This window comes from Coloeus monedula, assembly GCF_965178545.1.
Source record: "Coloeus monedula genome assembly, chromosome: 26".
Taxonomy (NCBI): domain Eukaryota; kingdom Metazoa; phylum Chordata; class Aves; order Passeriformes; family Corvidae; genus Coloeus; species Coloeus monedula.
The window spans coordinates 1624284-1649261 of record NC_138806.1 but is presented as its reverse complement, the minus strand read 5'-3'; the positions used below and the strand labels follow the sequence as shown (position 1 = coordinate 1649261).

General features: G+C 53.9%; 1 protein-coding gene across 1 annotated transcript in view; it reads left to right on the top strand.

The window, feature by feature from the left end:
* The window catches only part of MYO1D (myosin ID), a gene marked incomplete at both ends in the record, with an annotated part of 152400 nt that extends 130218 nt beyond the window's left edge, over positions 1-22182 (top strand). The window contains one exon of the mRNA XM_082297298.1: positions 22026-22182. Coding sequence (XP_082153424.1) covers positions 22026-22182 — 157 coding nt within the window. The remainder of the gene's footprint in view (positions 1-22025) is intronic.
* Positions 22183-24978: the final 2796 nt, after the last annotated feature.

Here is a 24978-nt window from a genome sequence, read left to right as displayed (position 1 = left end):
CAGTGCCCAGCGCCCGTCAGGGCAGCAGAGGGGGAAGATTTGGGGTAGAGCCCACCCAGGTGTCCTCCTGTCCCTCCTCCCCTCCTTCCCACCACACCCCCAGCGTTTTCCTGCCCGCTGCTCCATCCTCCTGCTGGCCAACAGCCACGTTCGCTCTTTTTTTTAAAAAAACCCTGTTTGTGAGTGTTTGCTGCACTCGCCTGGGGCGGGCGGGAGCGCAGATGGACCTGAGCAGCATCAGGGCTTGGCTCCGTGCCCGCTTTCATTCTCACTCGATGGAGGAGCTCCTTGAGCTAAGTCAAGCTCTTTTAAACCACAGCCAGCGCTGCTTTATCGCTGCCCAGAATAGATTTTGGCCACAGGTGTGGTTTGGTGCTTGGGTCAAGCCTCTCCGGTCGAAGGTGGCAGAGCCAAACATGAGCCTGTCCCTCTCACCTGCCCACAGTGAGGTGTCACCCCAGGCTCTGCTCACCTGGGGAAGGTTATTTTGTGTCCTGGGCAGCACCAAGGAGTTTTCCAGCAGGAAAGGAGTAGAGCAGTTTTCCTGACCCATGGGGTGCATCCCTGGGAACACCGCCTGCACCATCCCCTGCCAGTACCCCAGCAGGGTTTGGGTGAAGCCATCCCAGATCCACGTGCCAAGAGCCCCATAATTCCATGAGTTTCTGGCAGAGCGGATGGGTAGAAATCATGCAAAGAAAGAAGCTGACAGGGAGCAGGCTCTGCTCCCCCCTTTCTGTAACCAGGGGATCAATTCCCGTTGCTACAGCAACTGATTATTGACATTTTATTAACAAAAAGCCCACTTATGACTTGAAAGTGCTTATTCACAAAATCTGTTTGCACTTAAGATTGTATAAGGAGGCACAGTCTGCACTGCCTGACATTATCCAAGCCCAGCAACTCATTACGTTTAACCAGAGCTTGGGCAGAGCTGTTTCAGAGCCCTTTCCACTCCTAGCCTGCCAGGCCCTGCTGAGGTTGATGCCCCCAGTTTCCAACTCTAAATATCCACTCACTAATTTAATTTCTCCTGTCTATGGGCACAAGGGCAGCAGGGCTGGAATGGATTGTTTGGAAGATGGTTTTTCTGAACTCTTGATTTACCAAAGGCATTTTGCCCAGGTAATGAATTTCACAGAATCACAGAGGGTGGGAAAGACCTCCACGATCACTGAGTCCAACCATTGGTTTGGTCTCTGCTTTAGAATATATTCCCCTTATTTTGAGCATTTTCTTGTTTTCCAAAGTAAAAGCAGAAATGTTAAAAGAATGAGAGGAGGTGGGATTTCAGCTGTATTGCTTCTAGGCTGGGTTCAGCTTGTAAATATAGCTCCAAAACCCTAAATACAACTGCCAACACTTGCTAATTGTTCTTGTTAATACTTTGTGAGCTGCCAGTGATTTTACTAAATCAAGTTGCTGATTCAGTAATCAAAGTAATGACGGTGCTTCAAAATTCTTTTAATTTGAAGTCACTCTGGATGCTGCAGAGTTAAGGAATCGTGCAGGGAGTTATTGCCAGTGGGGCTTTCTACAGACTTATCATTTTCAAACCCAGCATTTTGAGTTTGTTTTAGTGAAATGGTAGAAAAAGGCCAGAAAATCTCTATGGCAAATTAGAAATGTTCTTTTGGATTTGGAGAACAATGGAAATGGAAAGTATTGACTAGGCCTAGGTTTAATTTAGGTTTTAATTATCATTTTTGTGTAAGTAGTCTTTAAATCCTTCCTACAAAGCAATCAACACTCCAGAGGTAAAATTCCACCCCTAGGAATTGAGGAGGAGGCAGCTCAAAATAGCACAGCCCCCTCTTCTCCCTTTTCTGCGTGTCCTTGTGCAGCCAGGCAGCAGACAGCTCATCCCTCGGCTTTCCTCTCCTTTGGGTCTGCAGGTGAGGAGATAAAGGCAGGAGGAGAGGCAGGAGGAGCCCCGGGCCAGAGTTCCACAGGCAGGAGGTGCCACAATCCTTTTCCAGCAGCACAATCCCATCTCCTCCAGTGCTCCCGGAGCCAGAGGCTCTGCCCTGGGGTTTGGAACCAGCGCTGTGCCCCTTTGCCAGGCACCACAGCCATTCCCTGCCCCTGCTCTTCCTGCTGCTCTTGCTTCAGGAAAAGCTCAGGACGACAGGAAGGAGCACTGGTGCATCCCTGGCTCAGCAGCACATCCATCACCCATTTCCATTTTCCCAGTCTCTGCTTTTCGCTGTGTCCCAGGACTGGGGCTGTGGGAGCTGCTGCCCTTTGCAGCTGACCATGCCCTGTCCCAGGTGCAGTGAGGTGTTCCTGGGCTTTTCTCTCCATTCTTATTCCAGCATTTGTGGAGCTGTTGATGTCTCGTGATCCTGTGCCTGGAAGCCTCTAGGAAAATCTTAAATTCATCTGGATTAGGATCAACATCTCCTTGTTCTTAAAGGCTGTGAAGTGGCAGCTCACAGGCAGCAACTTCCCTTCAGGAGCTGCATTCAGACACAAAAGTGGAATTTTTGGAAAATCCCTTTCAAAGCTGTCACTCTGTTCATGGCCAAACCATGCCATCATTGGCCTTCTGGGTTTTCCTCATCAAATAAACCTGGGGGGAAAAAGCAGCTGGAGGCAGATCCAGTCAGAAGCAGCAGCGGTTCCTCCAGCTCACACCTGCAGTGTGGTGATGGTGATGAGTGACAGCGATGGTGCAGTGACCACATCCACAGTGATGGGACAAGGGAATGGCTTCAAACGGAATGAGAGCAGGGATGGATGGGATATTGGGAAGGAATTCTTCCCTGTGAGGGCGGGGAGGCCCTGGCACAGGATGCCCAGAGAAGCTGTGGCTGCCCCATCCCTGGCACTGTCCCAGGCCAGGTTGGACGGGGCTTGGAGCAACCTGGGATAGTGGAAGGTGTCCCTGCCCATGGCAGGGGTGGAATGGGATGGGCTTTCAGTCCCTTCCAACCCAAACCATTCCATGATCTTGGAGTGCTCCTCCTGCACAGAAACACACCCAGACAGTGTCCATCCAGCTGCCTCCAGAGGCTGCAGCCGTGCGAGTCCACAGTGGAGCCACGTTTGGGTTGTGGTTTCCTATGTGAACAAGGACACAGAGGTGCTGCTGGAGGGGACAGGAGCTGCCCTGCATCTTCTCCAGATAAAGTTCTGCAGCATGGGAGGCTCCAGTTCTCCTCTCAGACTCAGCTTGGTCAGCAGGAAATATTTGGGATGTTCCAACAGACCAGGAGAGAGCGATGGGGATGGCTCTGGAGCACGGGGACCTTTCAGGCCAACCCGAGCTCACTGCAGCCTCCTGCACTCCCAAGATCCCGCTAAACATCAGTGGGAACTGAAGGGAAGCCTGAGGTCCATGTAGAGCCCCTGCTCTGTGACAGCTCAGGGGCTCTCCTGTCCCAGGCTGGGAATTTGAGACAGGCACCGGGGTAATTCCACAGGGAAATCCTGCCTGCTTTGGGATCTTCCCATTCCCAAACAGCAACTGGCTGCTTTGAAATCGATAGTGCATGGAAAGAGGGGCTTTGTGGCTTTGAAAAAACTGAGTTTTCTCATCCTGCCTTCTGAGGAACAGTTGGATGGGAGGCTGGGGGCTCTCAGACCTGTCTCTGAGGTAGAGAGGCTCTGAGTGAACCAGTGAGGTACCAGTAAATTACCAGTAAGGTGACTTTTCTTTCCTCTGCTCGTTTATTTCGCTGCCTTACAGCTCCCATCGCACGGCCAGCAGCTGGCGTGCTCCTATCCAAGGGATTGGGAACAGGAGCTCGGCCTCTCCTGCTGCCCAGCCCAGTCCCAGCCAGGATGCCTTTGAAATTCAATACACTCTTAAATGTGCTTCCTGCGCCTGTTGTTAACAGCTGCTCCGACTGTTGGGTTTACGGGCTCCTACTCGGTGTGTAAATCCCGGGACACGATGCTGCCGCTTGGATTTCCATGTGGGGCTGTTAATCAGCTCCTGTTACCACTTGCTCCTTTATCTCAAGTGGAAGTTATCTCTGGAGCAGATCGAGTGCTCAGGGTTCAGTTGTACCGTTTGTCTTTGTGAGGGGAAATGGGATAATTACCCAAGGGACAGAGCAAAATCAGGAATTCTTGAGCTTGGAAAAGTCCTTTAAAATCATCAAGTGCAACCATGAAATCTGCAGGGAGAGCGTCTTCTTCCCCTCACTTCACACCGCTGCTTTCAAACGCTTGATCCCAGTAATGGGAAGAGTTTGGATGTGTGATTCCTCCTCTTGGCACAAGAGCATCGAGTACCTATTAGAGCTGGACAGGTTTGGTGTCACAGGACGTGGTGTTTATGGGGTGAGTTAATGTAGCCCCTGCTGCAGTGAGACAGAAGCACCTGCAGGCAGTGAAGTGAAAAACCAGTGATTGCAGTGATTGACCCACAGGGAAAAGCTGGGGAGCTTTTCCCCGTGCACAGCAAAAGTTAAAATCAGAACTTGGTTTTAATTTAAATATCATATTAAAAAAAGGAAAACAAACCAAAAAACCCCAGCGCTTTTACAGCTGTAGCCATACTTGCAGGCTGCTGAGTGTTGGCTGCAGCCTCGCTCCATGGGATCCCAGCATTCCCAAACCCTGCTCCTGCATCTCCAGGCCTTCCCAAGGACTGAACTCCCCTCTCACCCCTGCAGCAGCACACGGGGCTCACACATCCAGAGAGCTCAGAGTCGGTGGAGAATGTGGAACATCACAGAATCATTGCGGTTGGAAAAGACCCCCAAGATCATGGAAAGTCCTTGCAAAGCTCTCAGCACAGAATTGCAGATTAATAAACCTTAATTACGCTGCCCTTTTGCTCACAGCAGCTCAGCTCTTGTGGGAGGGACAGAAGGAGCCAAGAGCAGCTCCAGTGAGTGACCTCAGTGTTTGCTCTGCCCAAGGAGCTCAGAATTACCTGTCAGCAGCTGCTTTCTCCTGGTCACCAGTGTTTACACGTGGAGCCAGAAATTCCAGCTGTTCCCCTCCCGTGCTGCAGGAGTTCTGCAATAATTACAGGCAGCAATGTAAGGGTAGCTGGTTCTTCCCTGAGTGGAGTCATGGGAAGGTGCAGCCACCCAGAGAGGGTCTGGTGAGTGTCATCACCTTTGGCAAAGGCTGGTCCAAAAAGATGCAGTGAGAGAACACAGGGAATGGCTTCCCAGTGCCAGAGGGCAGGGTCCGATGGGATATTGGGAAGAAATTCTTCCCTGTGAGGGCGGGGAGGCCCTGGCACAGGGTGCCCAGAGCAGCTGTGGCTGTCCCATCCCTGGCAGTGTCCAAGGCCAGGTTGGAGCACTCTGGGACAGTGGGAGGTGTCCCTGCCCGTGGCAGGGGGTGGCACTGGATGGTTTTTAAGGTCCCTCCCAACCCAAACCATTCAGGGATTCTGTGATCTCCTTCCAGCATCTACGGCAAGGATGATGCTGCACCACAGGTGTGAGCTCCCCGTGAGGCTGTGGGGCAGAGTCTCCCCAAAGCCCAGGAGGGATTTCTGAGCTGCCAGGTCATTCTCAGGTGGGTTTTTCAGAGCCTGGCTCACAGAGCAGCTCACCTGGGCTGGCAGCGATGCCACGCTGCACTTGGCAGCAGGAGGGTTCTGTGACCTCTGTTCCTCAGGGATGCCAAGAAGCTCTCCGGGCTGGGGCAGGATTTTAGCGCTGGAGAAATTTGCATGACTTAAGGAGGGTTTTCACGGCTCTCAGGGTCTGGCAGACTCTCTCTCATCGTCTAAACAAATCGCTTCCCCTGCCAAGCCGCGGAGGTTCACCCAGCAAGGCAGAGAATTGCTTCATTCCCGGCTTGTGGTGTAACAGGAGCTCGCTCAGAGCGTTTGGTAAGAGCAGGATCTGCGCCAAGAGAGCACTGCCCTGCGAGGGTCACACCTGCGCTCGCTCCCTTTCATCCTCTGGCCTTTCCCACTGGGTTTTTGGTTTCCACACCCTGTGCTCGTGCATGTTACGAGGTCTGAGTGTGGTGTCACCGTGTCCCCGTGTCCTCTGCTCCTGGGTGTCGTCAGCTCTTCTCCCATCAGAGAGTTTTGCCTTTGGAGCCGCCGGCAGAGAAGCTCTGGGCTGCCAAGGGGAAGAGGTCAGTTCAGTGTGCTGCAGACAGGAAGGGAGAGTCATGAGACTGAGAACAGCTTCACAAAAAAACTGGGTTTATCTTTTTTTTTATCCTGAAAACCCCATCAGCCACCTCTGTCTTCACCAAAAACCTGTGGTGCCAAAAGCTGAGATCCTGAGGTGCAGCTGTTCAGCTGGACTGAGGAATATTCCATGGCTGTGATGTCGGTGGGAAGTGTTGGAAGTGTTCTGATGGGGGGAAGATGCTCCCCGTGCAGGTCGTGTCGAGCTGAAGGGTTAATTTGGCTTTTGGGCCGTGCCCCCTCCAGCTCTGCCTCAGCCTCAGTGGGGGCAGAGCCCTCAGGCAGCAGGGATGGCTCTTTTCCCAGAGATTATTTCCCAGTGGTGGCATCTTATCTTGTCACTGCAAAGGCTCTTCTGAAAACATAGAGGGAGCCTCTTGAACTGACGTGACAGCCTTGGAACAAAGAGTTCATCTGGTTCTGGGGAAACATTTGCTCTACAACTCGTTTTTCCCTGTCCACAGCTCAATTTCTCAAGTTTTCAGGAGCAGTGTGAAAGATTTAACTGTGGTGAGCCTGGAGGAGGATGGAGGCTGATTAGGAACTGGGGTGGGGGGAGATATTCCGCTCAGCTGGAATGACTGCAGCAAAGGAAATGAACGCTGAATGCCCGAGCCGTGGATGTTTGATTTGTTAATGGCTTTGGCTTTGCAGGCATTTGGTTGATGTAGCAAATTTCTCAGTGCCATGTGCAGAAGTGCTGATTTCTCCCAGCACAGCCTCAAAATATGGAAGCAGAAGTGGTGATAACTGTGCCTGCTGAGAGATGGAGCTGCTGATGGTGAAGCTGCAGCGTTTGGTACCTCCAGACAGGATCCGACAGCTCGGAATTGTTGTTCCTGTCCTTGCACAGCCCTGGGAAGTGACCAGCATCCCTCTTGGGCTGGAAACCTTCAGGATATCTCATGCCATGTCATATTCTTAGATAAATTTATCTGTCTGTGGAGAAATTGATAGGGGAGCATTAAACCCTGCACATCACCAGCTCCATTTTCTTGCCACCTTGGCAGCAGCACCGAATCCCTGTGGGGTGTTTGTGGAAGGAGTAGGATGAATCCAGAGGGGTGAGTCCAGAGGGATGAATCCAGAGAGCCAGAGAGTGCCAGGTTGTTTGGGATGATGCTCATGTTGCTGGAGTTGCAGCAGTGACTCTGCCAGGAATCACAGCCTTGGTTCCGATCCACGCGGAGCAGCAGGTCCGGTGTGGGAAGGGAAGAGGCTCATAAACAGCATTTCAGGGAAAACTTGCCCTCCCTGCAATCAGAGATAGGAAGAAGGATCAATTTTCCTGCAGCTGAGGATGCAAACTGTGCCAGACAGTCGTTAAAGGCATGTTCCTGTGCCTGGTGATGTGGCTCTGCTCTCAAGCCACATCCCAAGCCTGCTCAGGAACTGACCCGTGGTTATTCCAGGGACATGGAGGCTCCAGCAGCCTCGCTGCCAGGTCACAGGCAGGCACCAGCCCTTCACTGTCCCTCTCCCTTTGGACTGAACCTTCCTTGCTCCTTCCTGGGGCATCACCTTGCTGAAAGCTGGATCATTAAAACCCCATCTAATTAGGGCAGGGATGTGGATCCAGCCCGTGATCTCCAGCATGAGATCAGCTGCCTGCTGAGCAAGCTGGATCTGGGGCAAATCCCGTGGGATTGGCTGTTTCCAGGAGGGGCAGCTGATGACAGACGCTGGGATGCTGTGTGCCCACGCTGTGTTTATGGAGGTGTTGTCCTGCAGTAACAGCCCGGTGTGAGAATTGAAATGTCGTGCAAATGCTGAGAGCTGGGGGTGCTCAACTGGAGAGGAGAAGCTCCAGGGAGAGCTCAGAGCCCCTTGCAGGGCCTAAAGGGGCTCCAGGAGAGCTGCAGAGGGACTGGGGACAAGGCATGGAGGAACAGGACACAGGGAATGGATCCCAGTGCCAGAGGGCAGGGATGGATGGGAGATTGGGCAGGAATTGTTCCCTGGGAGGGTGGGCAGGGCCTGGCACAGGGTGCCCAGAGCAGCTGGGGCTGCCCCTGGATCCCTGGCAGTGCCCAAGGCCAGGCTGGACATTGGGGCTGGGAGCAGCCTGGGGCAGTGGAAGGTGTCCCTGCCCATGGCACTGGATGGGCTTTAAGCTCCCTTCCCACCATTCTGTGACAGTGGGAATCAGCCTGCCAATGTGCATTTCCCCTGCAAACTTTGCATTTCTATAAGTAAGAATCTCTTTGTTTATGCACCTGTTTTTCATGCCAGCTTTGCCACAGGGAAGAGTATTTTTCACATGATCCAACACATTTTTTCAGCTATTTCTGCAAATCCAGACTCCTTGTGGAGTGAGGCAAAGGAAAAGCAGAAATAGGTCAGGTATTTAAATAAGATGTAGTTGTCTCTTTTCACAGCAAGTTGCCTTTTCTCCTGCTTGTGTGAATTGTGCTAATGTATCAGGGAATAAAGAGAACAAAGGGAAGCAGAAGTGCCAGCGTTTTCATTCTGGGATTGCAGCTTCAGAGCCCTTTACTTTGCAGAAGTGATACCGAGACCACTCTGGAACATCTCAGCAAATGCTCCTGAAATAATAACCCCCAAATTGTCTGCTCAACCTCTCTGAATACACAAAATCCACTTAAAATCCTGCCTGTCATTCTGCTGTCACATAAAAAATTGATTTCCCAGCTCTGAGCCTCGTCCTTGGTGCCTCACAGTGTCGTGAATGCATAATATAAAGGAAACACAGGGAAATTTGGGTGCTCTCAGGAATCATCTGGCTTGAAATGCAGAGAACAGGCTGCCCTTGATCGTTTGAGGTGGATGTGGATTTCTCAGCTCGGGTCTGTGTTCCAGGAGTGCCTGTGTCTGGTGCCACCCTCCTGCCAGGCTGGCTGTCACCTCAGCTTAGGCTGATCTCACTGCTCCTGCTCCTGGAGAGGATGTTAGGAATCCACAATGAAATTCCCCTTTTTGAATACCTGCACTAATGGCAGGACTTGGTTCCTTGACTTTAAAGTTTTGTGATGGAAGGAAAATCTTCCCTACAAAACCCACCCCAGCCTTTGTTCTCCCCAGCTTTGTGTCTTCAATCCCGACTCACGCCGGAGCTCCCAAGCGGAGCAGGGATGATTTCCATCATGGCCTGAAATGTGATTAGACTCAAAGTGTGTCCTTGGGGTGCTGTAATGCTGATCCAGAGGTGATGTCAGTGCTGGTTCCAGCTGGGCTTTCCCTCATGGACAGTTTCACCTGGTGAATGAAGCAACTTTTCCCTTCATTATAGGACCAGGGACTGCTGCAGCCCAACCATCCTCGTTCTTCCTTCCTGCCATTCCTGAAATCCTGAAACCCCACCCTTCCTCCTTAACCCATCCACCTCATCATTCCCTGCTGCAGTTACTGCTCCTCTTCTCTTTTCTGCCATCGGAATTCTCCTCAGTGACCATCCTCTGTGCTGGGGAAGAGGCCAGGTTTCCTCAGGGCTGTTCACAAACCAGCTGTGTTGGTGTAGCTGAGGTTCATCAGCCCCCAACATCCCGAGAACAGCTGTAACCTGTTCAAACACCATCCCTCAAGCACCATCCCAGGAGCACGTAGGCATCAGCCAAACCCCGGTGCTCTGAGTCACTTCAAGATGTGAGTTCTTGTTCCTGAGACCCCCTGGGCTCTGCTCAGGGATTTTTCAGTAGCACCAACCTCAGTCCAAGCTGCCCTTTGGCTTTCTTCCGACCTCCTCGTGTGTTTAACCCCCTTTTTAAGCCCTGCACATTTGCTGTGTCTCTTCAGGCTCCTCCGAAGGGCCCTGGCTGTGCTCTTGCCCCAGGGATCGATCAGAGGGAAGCAGCAGCAGGTTCAGAGCTAAACCCCAGCTGCGATGATGGAGCAATGAGAGCTCTGCCCTGAGTCACCCTGACTGTGCTGCTTCCTCTTCCCGTCCGTCGCGCTCAGCCTGGCCCTTCCCTGCCCTGTTCCGCAGGGTTGGGGACGTGTTCTCAGCTGCCCTTGCTTTGCCAGGACAATGCGTTTGAAGGGAGCACGGAGCTGCCTGCAGCGTCCCCGCTGCCACGTCCTTCCCATCACACGGCTCCCAGGAGGAACAGCAGAAATCCCAGGGATGGAACAACCCCTGTGTCCCAGCCCTGGAGAGGGGCGTTTTGAAGAGGAGGGACCTCAGCGAGGCTCCTCAACATCAGGTTAAAAGCCTGTCATTAACCGAAGGATGATTCAGCTTCCTCAGCTAAAATGTCACCGTGTGGATGCCGGGAGAGGAGGAGGAGGAGGAGGAGCCGCCTTCCCCGCTGGCACCGAGCCACGAGCACCCCCTCTCTCTGCGCTCCCATTCCGCAAGAATCCACGGGTTAACACGCAGGAACGAGCTGGGGGTCGCGGCCCTAAAGCCGTGGGGGAAATGCCCGTGTGTGTCACTGTTGGCCTGTGGCGGTGTGACCCCTTGGAAGGTCCGGTGGTACCGAAGTGTGACCCCTTAGAAGGTTCGGTGTGACCGAAGTGTGACCCCTTGGAAGGTTCGGTGTGACCGAAGTGTGACCCCTTAGAAGGTTCGGTGGTACCGAAGGCGCGCTGCTCACGGGGAGCGTGCGCGGGGACGGAGCCGCTCTCTGGAAATCGCTGCAGCCGGGCTCAGCACAGCGGCGGCTCTCTCTTCATGGCGTTTCTGTGTCCCCTGAAGCTTTAGCTGATTTCTCTCTCTTTCCATTAGAAAAGGAGAAAAATCTGGGTTTTCAGATCAGCTCTGAAAACAGAGGCAGGACCCAGCGCAGCTGTTCCAGGTCAGCGGAGGGGAGACGTGTCCCGTGCTGACAGAGCAAGGTTATCCCGGCGGCCAGAGGTGCCTCCTCGGCGGAATGTGCCCTCGGGGCCGGATTAGCTCAGCACTGCTGCTGGACACGGCGGTCCAGAGGGCCGGGAAGCCGCTGGCAATTGGACATGATGTCACCGCGTCCTGCATTAAGTAGGTCACGGTGACAGCCCGCCCGAAAAGCGCCCGCGCCAGCGCTCTGCCACTGCAGCCTGGCCAGAGGGCCACCCCCAGGGGACCTGAAAAACCCCTCCGAGAGGGGAGTTCGTGCAGGATTGTGCTTATCCAGGGGTTATCCGGGTGCGGAGAGCAGCAATCGCGGCAGTAAATGAACCCATCCCGCTGCTCTGCAGCAGCCCCGGTTGGCTGGCAGCGATGAGGCATCAGATGGGATGAGGGATATCCAGGTTGCTATAGCGACCGGGAGCTGCGGCGCTGGGAGCAGCCGCTCTCCATCATCCTTCCAGCGCCCCTCCAGCACCCCCAACCACCCCCCAGCACCCCCACGTCCATCACCCCTCATGTCCATCACCCCCCATGTCCATCACCCCCCATGTCCAGCGTACGCGGCCGCTGGATGCTGCCCGTGCCCGGCGCCTGGCCCTGGATGTTCCCCAGGATGGCAGAGCCCTCCCGTCACATTCCCAGCTCCGGCTTTAACGAGCTCAGCAGGGATGGGATGTGCATGGAATATAACGGAGCTGAGCTGTTTGCCTCGGCTCTGCACGGGAGCATGGGGACAGCGCCCGCCCGGTCCCCGCACAGGCAGCCCATGAGGTGTCACTGAACCAGAGCTGTGGGTGGGATGTGACAACCCTGCTTCCCATCCCTTCTGCCTGGGGACAGCCCTGGTGCTGTTGTCCTGTGGCTTCCAGCCCCTGGAGCCAGGCAAGCCGAGCTGGTGGCTTCACCATAGCAAATTGTCCTCACTCTTATCCGAGCTGCTTCCCGGCAGTTTCACTGGCACTGGCACAGTCAATCCCAAGGAATGATAAGAAAAAAACAAAAGAGAGAATTTCAAAAGTGTCCATGCTTTTTGTTTTCCTATCGTGATTTTAGGTGATCTCTGGGAAGCTCGGTGGCAGCTTCCCCTTTGTTGTGGCTTCAGACCTCTGCCAGGCTCTAAAAATATCCATTTAATTCACAGCCCTGCAGTGGGAAAAGCAGAGCTGCTCATCCCTCAGGATGGCTGGAGGTTTTCTCTGTACCAAAGTGAGAGCAGAGCTTCTCTGTGCCATCGTTTTCCAGTGTAAAGCACCCATCAGCTGTTCCAGCCACTGCTTGCTGCTCCAAAATTGTTGCCCCTTGTAAATTTGAGTGCAAAACAGCTGAATAATCCCACACCTTTGTCCTCTCCATCAGCCCCCTATACCTTGCAGTCTTGCAGATGTTGAACAAACACATTCCAGATGCCTGAAAGGTGCTGGATTCCCTTTGAAGTATTTTTTTGAGGGGGGAATTTTTAGCTTCCTTAAGCTTCAGAAATTCAGCTGGCAGAATTTGAGCAGCAGCTGCTGAACAGGCCAGGAGCATCCTTTGAGGGGGGACTTGGCAAATGTGCCCCAGTAAATGTGGGGCTGGTGAATTCATCCCCCCAGCTGGGCCATGGCAAGGACCAGCACTGGGGAGAGAATAAAAGGAAAGACTTTTGCTGTTTCTCAACCTGCCCGGGAACTGAGTCCGTGATGTCCCAAACAGGAGGCAGCTCTGTGCTCATCTTCCTAAGTGCTCTTATTTTATTTATGTGCTGGTGCATTTCTGATGCCGGGCTCTTGGCATCACCCCCATGCGCTGCTTTCCTCTGCTCCAGCCAAGGACTTGGAATCATATTTTTGGCACGGTGGTTTTTATAAAATATGGAACACTCCAGCATCTTGCGGCCACGGTAGAGCCGGGAGCCGGATGAGCTCTGACTCCCCAAAGCTTTGCCAGGCTCAGAATAGCTCTGAAATGTGACTTAATTGGAGGCTGCAGAAGAAGCTGCAGTTTATCCCTGGTGCTGTCAGTGCTGAGAGCAGGGTGGGGTGGAGGAGATGAAGGGGAGCAGCACATGGGGCTGGCCTGTGACGTGTCCCCATCGTCCTCCCTGCCGTGTCACTGGGAGCCACAGGCCCCATGTGCCCCAGCCCAACTCTCCCCACCTTTTTCCTTCCCTTCAAAAATTCAAAGTACATTGAATTCTGAGTGAATTTAATTCACAGAATCATCGAGCAGTTTGGTTTGGAAGGGACTTTAAAGGTCATCTAATCCAACCCCCACCCCTGTGGTATCACAGGGATCAGGAAAGGAGCACTCAGTGGATTTCAGAGTTCTCCCCAGGGTGGCATGTGGCAGGTTGGGGGTCTCTGTCAGGATGTTCCATCCATCATCCATCAGCCCTCGCTGCCATGGGCACTGGGAGCTGCCTCCACCTCGGGGGATTGGAAATTTTTCATTTTGCCTGCTGGAGGAAATGAAATATTTAACACACTATTGGTGCTTGTTTTTCAATTTTTTTTTAAGCTGCTTCATTACTGCCAGTTCCCAGGAAATGCCCTGTTGTGTTTTTCCTCCACAAAACCCCTGACCAGCTTTAGTGAGTGCTTGTGGGGGATAAATGGCATCAGGCACTGGAAGCTGATGGCACCAGAGGTGGGAAGACCTGGGACTTCTCTCTTTGAATCGCAAAGATGAATTCCCAGCTCCCACAGGAGCAGAACTGAGGCAGCAGCAGGAGCCTGGAGCCTCCTGTGCTGGCGTGGCCAGGGAAGGGGGAAATTTATACATGGAATGGTTTGGGAGGGACCTTGGAGAGCATCTCAACTTGAGCATTGACACCTCCACCAGACCAGGCTGCTCCAAGCCCTGCCCAGCCTGGCCTAGAATGAATTAATAGTCCCAGAGTGGTAACGAGGTCCAGGCATGGTTTGTGGCTGAGCTCAGGGCCTCCCATGCATCCCTCCCACCCCAAATCCCAACACTGTCAGCTCAGGGCCAGCGCTGTGTTAGGGCTGGGGCTGGGATTCAGGCAGTGAGGGTTGGCCCTGGAGCAGCAGGAGGGTGGAGCTGGGGAGGGTTTGTGATCCCTCTCGTGGATTTCACATGATGGGAACAGTGACATTCCCTCTGTATTTCCACATGTCCCAGGCTGGAGGAGGGGAATGTTGGGACACAGCACGCAGAGTGCCTACACAGGGATGGCTCAAACCACCTTTGGGGCTTGCCCACCATAAAACACTGCTTTGGGGTGCAGCCCCATGGCTGGAACCTGCCCCACTGAGCTGCCCTTGGGCTGTTTGGGTGTTTTACAGCAACCCAAGCTCCCAAAGCGGGAGAGCAGCCCAGGGAGGGGAAGGGGAGGTGCAGCCCCTGCCCCATCAGCTCAGGATCTTCTGCCCAGGAGCACCTGAACCAAAAGGGTTTGCTGGAAGAGGCAGAAACACTTCACAGCTCGCTGGCATTCCCAGCTCTCCCTGGCTCCTGAGCAGGGAGGCACAAACACCCCAGGTCCTGAATCAGTGAGTAAGAAAGTGCAGCTCAGCGGCTGCCCCGGGACCTCCCAACCTCGGGATCAATGGGAATAAATGCATTTTAAGAATGAGACAGCCAAATACTTATTGGACTGGGTTTGCATCTCAGCCAGAGGGGAAGGAATAAACCTGGATGTGCTGCAGATGCATCGTGGAAAAGGCCCAGCAGTGTCGTGGCAGCTGCTCTCGTCTCAGGAAAGCGGCTACGGCTCAGACACCACTCAGAGGGACCATCTCGGTGCAGCTGGCTGGGCTCTGCCTTGCCCTGTGCCATGGGACACTTGTGACACTTTGCACTGGGAAGAGACACATATTAACAATTCTCGTTGCTCATTAAAAGGGCACAAACAGCGTTGTTGTCACAGCTCAGCAGCGCGATGACGAAATCCGTGGTGCTGAGCACTTCCCAAGAGCGCGCTGTGGTTTGCTCTGGTAGCTCAGTGTCAGCACGAGCTGCACAGACAACACGTGGGCAAGGCTGAGCCACAAAGGCTCGAAAGCCACTTCTCAAGTGGAGGGGTTGAGTTCTCAGGTCGCAGTTGTAGCCTGGCACTCCTCCCGGACATTAACAAATTGCTTCTGAAAAGCTGCTCTCGCAGCTCCGAGGTGATTTGCCTGTGCAGACCACGAGGCACAAAACTGTGGTAGAAATACCCTGTAAATATTTGCTGGTTTTGAAGATGGAAAAAAAAATTCAGTGTCTGAAGTGTCACTTGACTGCAGATAATTGTGAAAAATCACACGGTGAGGAAGGACAGTTCAGCTCAGTGACCTTTCCCGGCATCAAAATGCCTGGAGCACTTGGTCTGACCTTTGGCTATGGAAATTCTCCTTTTGATCCTGACTTGAGATCTCCTTGATTTGTGTCTGACTTTCTTTGTAGTCTCTTTTCCATCGCTTTGATCCATCTTAATGTCAGATCTCTGCCAAGGCCACCTGGCTCTGAGGAGCTCAACAAGCCCAGAGCTCCGAAAAGCCGGTGACACTCAGAGAAAAACATCCTGTGAGCCCTGAGAGGCTTTCACAAGGCAGGTTTTGCAAAGCCCTTTGTGGTTTCAAATGTTTTCCTCTCCCTCATGGCACGTGTGAGTCACAGACTGCCCGTGTGTCTGTGTGTGCGTGTGCATCCCCTGCCTCCTCCAGAGGGGAGAGATCTGCACCCAAAAAAGGCTCCTGGTTCATCTCCTCCCTCCCCTTCTCAGGCAGCCATGGGATGAAGGGAGCTGCCTGCTCTGGCTTTGGGGCTGCACTGAAAAAGGGGGGGCTGGGTGGAGGGGGGCTCTCAGTGCAGCCCAGCAGCTGGGTCAAGAAAGAAAGAGGATGTTAAATCATTTCTGGATCACACCGGACAGTAAATCATTGCTTTTAACCTTTTACAAGAGCCAAGGTGTTCTAACAAGAGCTGGATGGGGAAGGTGTTTTCTCCCTGCGATGGCAGAGCAGAGAAGGATGGAGAGTGCCCAGGAGTCACAGGGATGATGCTGTCAAAATCATCTGAGTCTTACACAGGGGAATTTATGCTCTGAGTGTGTAAATCTCTTCTGGCAGTGGGACCTGGTGCTTTGGAGCTGCCACATTTGAGATGTGAGTGCCCTGGGAGAGGCTGAGGCAGAGCTGAGGTGCTGGAGCTGCAGCTCTGCAATGAAGCATCCACCCAGGATTATCTACATGTGATGCCCTTTGTGTCCTGGCTCCCTGGGGACAGCGGCTTTGGGCATTCTTGTGGTCACATGAAGAGTGTCAGTCCTTCCCATGGAGAGTGTCAGTCCTTCCCATGGAGAGTGTCAGTCCTTCCGGGGAGCAGCTCCCACATGCTGGGTGGTACAGGGGGGACGCGAAATGCACACAAGGTTTCAGTGCAGGTTTTGTTCCTGTACCCCTTGGGAATCCAGCTGTTCCTATTTTTCTCCCTTCAAGCTTTTGTGGGAAGAATTTTTTCAGTGAGGTCTGTAAGTTTTCCTTTGAGCCCATCACCCTCAGTATCATTGTCCTGCAAGCTGCAGAAAGCCACAAATGGTGGGGTGAGATATACCCCAATCCCTGCCCTGCCAGACACCCAGCCTGGGCCCTAAACCCTCCTGGGAGAACACTTATCTGTCCCCAAATGACACTTGTTGGAACTCAGATATGTCCTTGTTTATTACCCACCTTACATCTGGTGTCTTTTTAGACCCTGCTCAAGAAATTCCTCCCTGTGGGGGTGGGAGACCTTGGCACGGGTTATTCCATGGATGCCCCATCCCTGGAAGTGTCCCAGGCCAGGTTGGACAGGGCTTGGAGCACCCTGGGACAGTGGAAGGTGTCCCTGCCCATGGCAGGGGTGGCACTGGATGTGGTTGAAACTTGATGGTCTTGAAGGTTCCTTCCAAGCCAAAGCATTCTGTGATTTTATGACTCCACGATTGTCACCTCTCTGCCACCACAGCCTGGAGTCCTCCCCAGCAGTGACACCACACATAGCCTGAAAAGCTGATTTACCCCTTCTTGAAATTTTCAGTATCCCTGTTCGTCTTCCTGGCTCTTGTTAGGAAGCAGAGCCTTGAAAACTGCCTTTTTTTAGCCCTCTTGAGTTTCTCTCTCCCCGCTTCCTGTGTATTTTCTTCATGCAGAATATAGCTGCTGCTTTTTTGGGCTCTTTTCTGCAGCGTCCCTTCATCTGGGAGCCTTTTTAATGTTTTTTTCATGGCTGAACCCTCTCAGAGGCTGCAGCCGGGATCCAGATGAGGCTGCAGCACTGACTTACATAAGGTGTTACCATTTTGGGGGTATTCTCCATCCTGCCCCTCACGATCCTCACATCTCATGTGCAGCCACAGGCTTCCTTGGAGTCAGAGAATCACAGAATATCCTGAGCTGGAAGCCAACCAGGTAGCCCACAGTGCTCCTGCCTTTCCAGAAAGAGGCTTTGGTCTAAACTCTGGAAAGGTTTGATGGTTTAAAGCAATCCCCTCTGGAATCCATCCCAGTGGGTTCATTGCTGCTGAGCCCTCATTTCACACTTGGTTGCACACTTGGTTCAAATCCCTCTGGTTTGTTGTCATGAAAATCAGGCAATTACTGTGCTGGCTTTGCCATCTCTGCCCAAATTCTGCTTCTGAAAAGAGCTAGTTTCCATCACTCTGTGATGGCATTGGCTGCATCCCTGAGACAGCACCTCATTTAGAGATCCTGGGAAATCTGCACGAAGCCCTGTTCCGTCAGAGCCCTGTCAGGGATGGGGCTGCAGCTCCCCACCCCTGGTTGGTGCTGCTGTCCCTGGGGTGTTCCCAGCTCCCCATCCCACTGTGCTCCCAGATGGAGCTCACGGGGAGAATCTCTCACCAACGAGTCTTTGCTGTGTTTTCATGCTTGTTACAGCTCCTTGCAGGGCATTCCAGGTCATCTGGGCTTGTTCTTAATCATGAAACCATGGAATGGTTTGGGTTGGAAGGGACCTTATAGCTCATCCAGTCCCACCCCTGCCATGAGCAGGGCCACCTTCCACTACCCCAGGCTGCTCCGAGCCCCGTCCAACCTGGCCTCTCCTGTATTTAACATTTATTTAACAATACATTTATTTAACTTCCCAGCCTTACACCGCTTGTCATCACCAAAACTCCCCCTGATCTTTCTGTGCTCCTTCCCTTCCCCATTCCCTTCCCACCCCGTGTTGGTGCCGTGGGTGTTTCTGTGCTGTGTGCAGCTCTGACAGATGTCTGTGGCCATTTCTGCGCCACTTGCCTTGTGTTTCCCCCGAGGTCCTGGATTAAATGCTCAGTCAAAACTCTCGTATTTCATGGGCCAGTGATCTGCTTCCACTCGGAGTCCTCCCTTCTCTGCTGGTTTCCCTTTTGCCAGCGTTCCCCCAGTGCCTGCTCAGCTCCTGCGGTGTCTCTGGGGCTGCTCTGGCTGTGGGATGTGTCCCACACACAGACCCTGCTCACGTGGGGCTCCCACCGGAGCCTTTAACTCCTCCTGTGAGCCAGGAGAGTGAGGGGAGCTGGGGAAGGCGCTTTGGGTGCTGGGATGGACTGGGGCAGATAGAGGAAGAGAAGTGCCCTAGTTCTGCAGGATTTGCTGAGCCAGGAAAAGGCAAAGAGCAGCCCCAGCTGTGGCTGGTACTGCTCAGATGTCAGGAGAGGCCATTTCCACCCAGAAATATTCCCTGCATTGTACAAAGAGCTGTGTTTGCAGAAAGCACCAGCACCTTGGTGTTTATTATAAACAGAAATTACCCCGTGGTTCATCATTCCCAGACAGTCCCTGGCAGGGTGGGAGCAGTGCTGGGGTAGATCCCAACCTCCCCACAAAATCTCTTTCCCCTGTTCCATTTTGCCACAGCCTCTGGCCGGGGTGCTGGGCTGGGGTTCCTCCCCTGGCAGTGCTCAGCCAGCGCTCGCATCCCGCTGTCACTTCTGATGGAATCCCTGTTAATAATAACTGGGATTATTTCCCAGGAGAAGCCTGGCAGCAGCATCCATCACTTTGTCCTAATGGACTTGACGTCCATCGGGGCTCGGTCACACCAGGGCTGGGTGAGGAGCCAGAGCTGCCATCAGCCAGGGCTGGACTCAGCCAGGGCAGTGCCTGGTACCCGCAGGGAATCCCAGAATGGTTTGGATTGGGAAGGGACCCCAAAGCCCACCCAGTCCCAACCCCTGCCATGGGCAGGGACACCTCCCACTGTCCCAGGCTGCTCCCAGCCCCAATGTCCAGCCTGGCCTTGGGCACTGCCAGGGATCCAGGGGCAGCCCCAGCTGCTCCAAGCCCTGTGCCAGGGCCTGCCCACCCTCCCAGGGAACAATTCCTTCCCAATCTCCCATCCATCCCTGCCCTCTGGCACTGGGAAGCCATTCCCTGTGTCCTGTCCCTCCATCCCTTATCCAAAGTCCCAAAAGGTGGGTCAGGTTTATGCCATGAAAACTCCTCTTTCAGCCCAAGTTTGATTGGAAGTGGGACTTGTCTCTGCCTGTGCTGCCATCAGGGTCCTGCTGAGCATCACTGATCCCCAAAGGGTGTTTTTGTTGTGTGTTGCCCTTGTCTATGAGAGACTTTGTTGCCTTCCAGGATTGTTCTGGTCCCTCTCCATCTCAGCTCCTTCCTTTGGGATAAATTCAGCAGGAGCTTGGGGAAGCAGCTCCCCAGCCAAGCCGTTTGCAGCAGTGAGCTTGGGAAGGTCTCACTCCGGTTTCCTGGCTGGTGCAGCAGCTGTTCCCTCCCCTGGGGTCCATAAACAAACCTGGGGACCCCAGGGCAGCCAGCAGCTGCCACCCCTGTGCCACTGCTGCTCCAGGAGCGAGGCTGCTCTGCCCGCTGGGCTGGAAACCAAACGGGAATTTCCTCCCCCCTCTCCCTCGCTGGCCTCGGACCAAGCGCCGGAGCAGCAGCCAAGAGTCCCGAGGTCCCAGCAGGTCCAGCTGCTCCTGGAGCTGGTGGCAGGGTTGGTGTTGTGGGGTGCCCAGCACGGACACCAAGAGGGGTTTGTCACCCCTGTGCACTCACAGATCCCTGGGGATTGCTCCATCCAGGAGCTGTTGTGCTCCCCCAGCAAAAGGCTCTGAGGCTGAAACCTCAACGTGAAGGAAAGCACCATGTGATGAGTGAAGGAGCTTTGGCAAGGGGGGGTCTGGAAGTGAGAGAGGGGGAGGGAAGCCTCCATTTAATGGGATCATCACACGTGGCAAAGATCAGAGCATCTTCTCTGGATCCCTCTGTCCCAGGACAGCGTTAGCTCCACACACACCTGTGTTCAGGGGCTTCTCCCCACCCGGACAGATCCCGCTTCCTGCTGCAGGTCCCACAGCCACAGGGCATCCAGGACCTTCGGATTGCCAGGCCTGGGTCCTGCTTGGGGTCAAAATTCAGGTTATTGCCATTCCTCTCCCCAGATCCTCTGCCTTGTCATCCAGAATTTGCTGTGGGAGGGGAGAGGAAAGTCCTTCCCCCTGTTAGGGACACTTGGTGCTAAAGCTCTTCCCAAGCACGTGGGGACCGGGATCTCCGTGATCTCCTCTGCGTGTGTGGCTCATTCCGCTAAGACACGGCAAAAATAGCAACCTAAGCTGGGATTGCAGCCTCAGCTCACCCAGGCAGGAGTAAATAACATTAAATACCTGGGACAGCATGAGGGCTTTGTGTGCTGGGCCCTGCCAGCCCCCTCCAACCAACCATCATGCCTTTTTATGGAAGTGGTGAAAATCTGAATTATTTGGGAATGGCATAAAAACGCAGCTGAAGGGATGTGACAGGACTTGAACAGTCTGTGAATGGAAATGGAGTAAAAACTGCACAAAGGACTTGAGCTGTGGCAGTGGAAATGCTGAAATGGCTTGGGCAAGGCAGGACCTGGGGTCTGGGAACCAAACACAGGCAATGGGATCCCAGCACAACCCCCCGGGGTGTTTGGAGCATCCTGAGAGGCAGCAGAGTCAGTGTCAACAATTCTATAATTTATTACACTAAAAATGCTGGAAATTCGGGAATTTGAAGTGTGGGTGAGGTCACAGGAGAGAATTCCCAAAGGCCATGTCCCTGGACAGCTCTTCCCATTGGTGGTGGCTCATGGGGATGGATCTGCTGTAGGATTTTTCTGCTGATCCCCTCTCCTGGGGGATCTCCTGGGGTTCTTGGCTGGTCCCAAGGGATTGTGGCTGGAGCTGGGGCATCACCTTGGCCTCAGCTCCATCCCAGCCCCCAGAGCAGCCAGGCCGTCAGTGGGGCCGTGGCAGTGCTGGGTTCTTCACTTTCTGCATGGAAAGGGCTGTCCAGCCCTGGCACAGCTGCCCAGGGCAGTGGTGGGGGTATTTTAAAGCCATGTGGATGTGGCACTTGGGGACATGGGTCAGTGGTGGCCTTGGCAGTGCTGGGGGAATGCTTGGACTTGGTAATCCCAGAGGGCTTTTCCAGCCTGAATTATTCCATGATTTGTGATTTTTCTGCTTATGGCACAAGGCACATTATTTGGGATTTAGAGCAGGGGCCTTTATGGCCTTTAGCAAAGGGGGACGTTCTTGCCAGGCATCCCTGTCCCTGCCTTGGCCAGAGCAGGGGCGGACAGGCCCTGGCCCTGCTGCCCTCATGTCCCCATTGGCAGTGACCCAAACAGCCAAGGACAAACTGACGTGGATGGCAGAAAGTCCCGATTCACTCGTGGGAATCATTTTTAGTGCCAAAACCGGGTTAGGGGGTTCAAAAGTTGCAGGGACAGAGTTTTGTCCCAGCCATGCCCAGCAGCCAGCTTGGTCTGTCCGTCTGGAGAGGGATTTGGGAACAGCCACCACCCCACATGTGGTTCCTTCCACGGTTCCAGGCTGTATTTCAGTCTCTGAGCTCAGCCCAGGGATGTCCCTGTCACTGTGGGCTCATTCAGGGGGCGGTGGCTGAGCTGGCAGCAACCCCATGACCCTTTGACCCAGCGTGTGCTCTGCCCGTGGAGCTGTGTCCTCCCACCGGCATCGATCCCGATCCCGATCCCAGAGTGCGAGGCTTCACAAGCAGGAGCCCAAAGCTGGACTCAGAGCTCAGGCCTGGCTTAGCACAAGAGTTTTGGGATGTCTGCGGGATGCGCCTGACGCAAAAACGCCCATCCCATCCCATCCCATCCCATCCCTCCTGACCCGTGTCCCTTTCCCGGCAGGGAGAAGCGCGCTCTGCACGTCACGGTCACCAACCCGGTGCAGTGCAGCCTGCACGGCAGGAAATGCACCGTCTCTGTGGAGACCAAGATCAACCAATCCCAACCGGATTTCACCAAGCACCGCTCCGGCTTCGTCCTCTGCGTGCCGGGCAATTAACGGCCCCTCCCCTCGCACCGGGGCTGGGCTCGCCCTCCCCGCACCTGGAACTCGCCGGGATTCATCGGGAGATGCTCAGCTGCGACTTGTCAGGTGCCTAAAGCGGCCTCTGAAGCTCAAGGTTTGGAAAACCCAAATTCCAGGGGTTTAGAAAAGCCAAATTCACATGGAATGAAGGCTTAGAATAGCTGGTGACCTGTTCTCCATCTTACAAACCAGGCTGGAATATCAGGAAAGTGCTTCCTTTGGAATTAGTCTGAGAAAAAAAAAGTTTGTAGGTACTTCCACCCTTTCTTCCCTTTCCCACGTTGATTCCTCACCCCCTCTCCAATTTCCCCTTCCGTGTTTCTTTCCCATGTGTCAGTTTTTGCAGTATGATGCAGCCTTCTCCAGAGGAACCACAGATACCCGGCTCAGGGAGTCACGTTCTGTAGGGCCAAATCCCACGGAACCGGAGCCAGGGTGGGAAGGGAGGGCTGGCTTCCCCTGCCGGGAGACACTCCACACTCCTGCAGTCCCTCACGGGGCTGGGGTGGTACCTGGAGACACCTCCAGACTTGCTGCTTTCCCTCGGGAATTCATTAACCCATTGAGGCACCTTGGCTGGAGAGGGGACTTCCCAGTGCAGGGCCTGGTGCTGTTAATCCTGCATTGCTTTTTGCCTTAATTACCCCCTCCAAGGGCCTGAATCCAGTGGGTTCCCCTTGGGATCGTGTGGCCTTGCTGAATTTTTAGATGATCCACATGGCTTCGTGTCTGTGCCAGCGCTGGGGTCAGGGAGGGCTACAGGGACCCACGGCAGGGGTGAGCCCAGGAACAGGGGGAGCTTTGGGGGCCAAGCTTTGCACTATCCAACACTACAGCCCCAGCTGCCAGCACCCAGGCTCCTCCCTCCAAAGAGTTCTCCTGGCTCTTCCCAGCAGTGAGCTGTGGGTGTTGGAGTGTCCTGCCCAACCCAGATAACCCCGAGCTCTGTCTTGACAGAGGGACATGGATCTCCCCAGTGGTTTATTCCCACTGTGCCAGGCACTGCCGTGGTTCCTGAGCAGCCCAGGCTGTTGGGATTATACATTGGGATTGTCCTGGCACTGCTGGTCAGGTCAGGATTCCCAGCCCTGGAGATTGGGGGGCTGCGTGGTGACCCCACCTGGGGAGCAGTTGTTTGATGGAGCATTTTGGGAATTGGAAAGCCTGGAAGAGGCTCCTCACTAACAAAAGGTTTCCCAAAGCTGTGCCAGGGACACGGGGCACAGGGACAGGTCGCTGCAGCCTTGGTACCCCACTGCCACCCCGAGACTGGAGGGGACACGAGCGTAGAGCAGCTCCGGCCCTGCCTGAACCGGGCCAGGCCCGTGGCCTTCGCCTGGAGGCCCCACGCCAGAGCTCTCCCATTCCCGTCGTCCCTGGCCTTGGACCAGCCCCGGCAGCATCCCAGCAGCACATCCCAGCCCCCAGTGCCCCCTTCCAGTGTGCAGCTCTGGGATGTCCGGAGGAGGGTCCTGTGCCAGGGGCTCTCCAGACGCCGCAGCCCCGAGTCAGCACCAGCGCTGGGGCCGGGAGGTGACACCGGCAGCCCCGACCTCGCCACGCTCACACAACACCCCGGGACCACCACGGACCCTCCACGGACCCTCCACCGCCTCCTTCCACCCCCCACCGGCTCCTCAGGAGGAGCAACACCAACGCCAAAGCCAGGGGACACCCCTGCTCCTGCCGGGGACGCTCCGGAGGGAAGCTCCCGGCGCTGCTGTGCCTTTGGATTTGCACTTCTCGCTTTCCACGTCCTGGTGCAGACGCTCCCCCCCCGCACTGACCCCGGGCAGGGGGTGGGGGTGGGATCAGCACTTTTGTACCCTTGTCCCTCCAAAGGAATGGTCGGATGGAATCGGGATGGACGGCGGCGAATTGCAGGCTTGGGAAATTTCTCCTACCATGAGATGGCAATATTGTATGTGATGAGATGTGTCTTATAAAATATATTATCTGTTCCTGCTCTGGTTTTATATATATATAAATATATATATAAATATATAAAATATATATATTCCTGGTTTTCCCATAAATTAACTATTTCTAAATTGAAACGTTGATTCTCAGCCAGGAGCGATAATGCAATGAACCCTTTTTTTGTTGTTTTTTTGGTTTCTTTTTTAATAAATCGCTGATATTTTATGTGTAAAAGAGCAGAAAAAAAAAAAACCTACTATAACAGACCTGGGTTTTGTTTACATAATTCACTGTAATAAATAATAAAAAAGCAATTAGTTGCATCCCACCGTGGCGCTGCCCGTTCCTGCCAGCGCGGGGGCTGGGGGTGATGATGCCCCGAGGGATCGGTGTCCCAATATCCCAGTATCCCGAACGTCCCCTCCGGCTGCTGCCGGCCCCGCCGCTCTCCCACCACGGGGTGACCCCGGCGCCGGTAACGCGATTAAAGCGGCGGCTGCGTTAAACCCTCTGTCGTCAACACAAATCCCATTCCCAGCGTCCGAGGGGTGGGAGCGCAGAAAAGACTCGGCCACGAGCCGCTGCCGTGTAATGGATGGTCAGTGCATTTTTATTTAATCAGCACAGTACAAAAATAAATAAAAATAAGGGGAGGGGATTAAATTACAGGCACACTGAGCCCCATGACACAGTCGGTCGGGTTATAAACCACACATACTTACAAACACACTATACACATACATACAGAATGAGACAAATATAAATTAATAAGTAACAATACCCACCAATTTGGTCAACAAAGATCTACAGAAGAGATTGCACTAAAAAAACGTACGTACACATGTATCA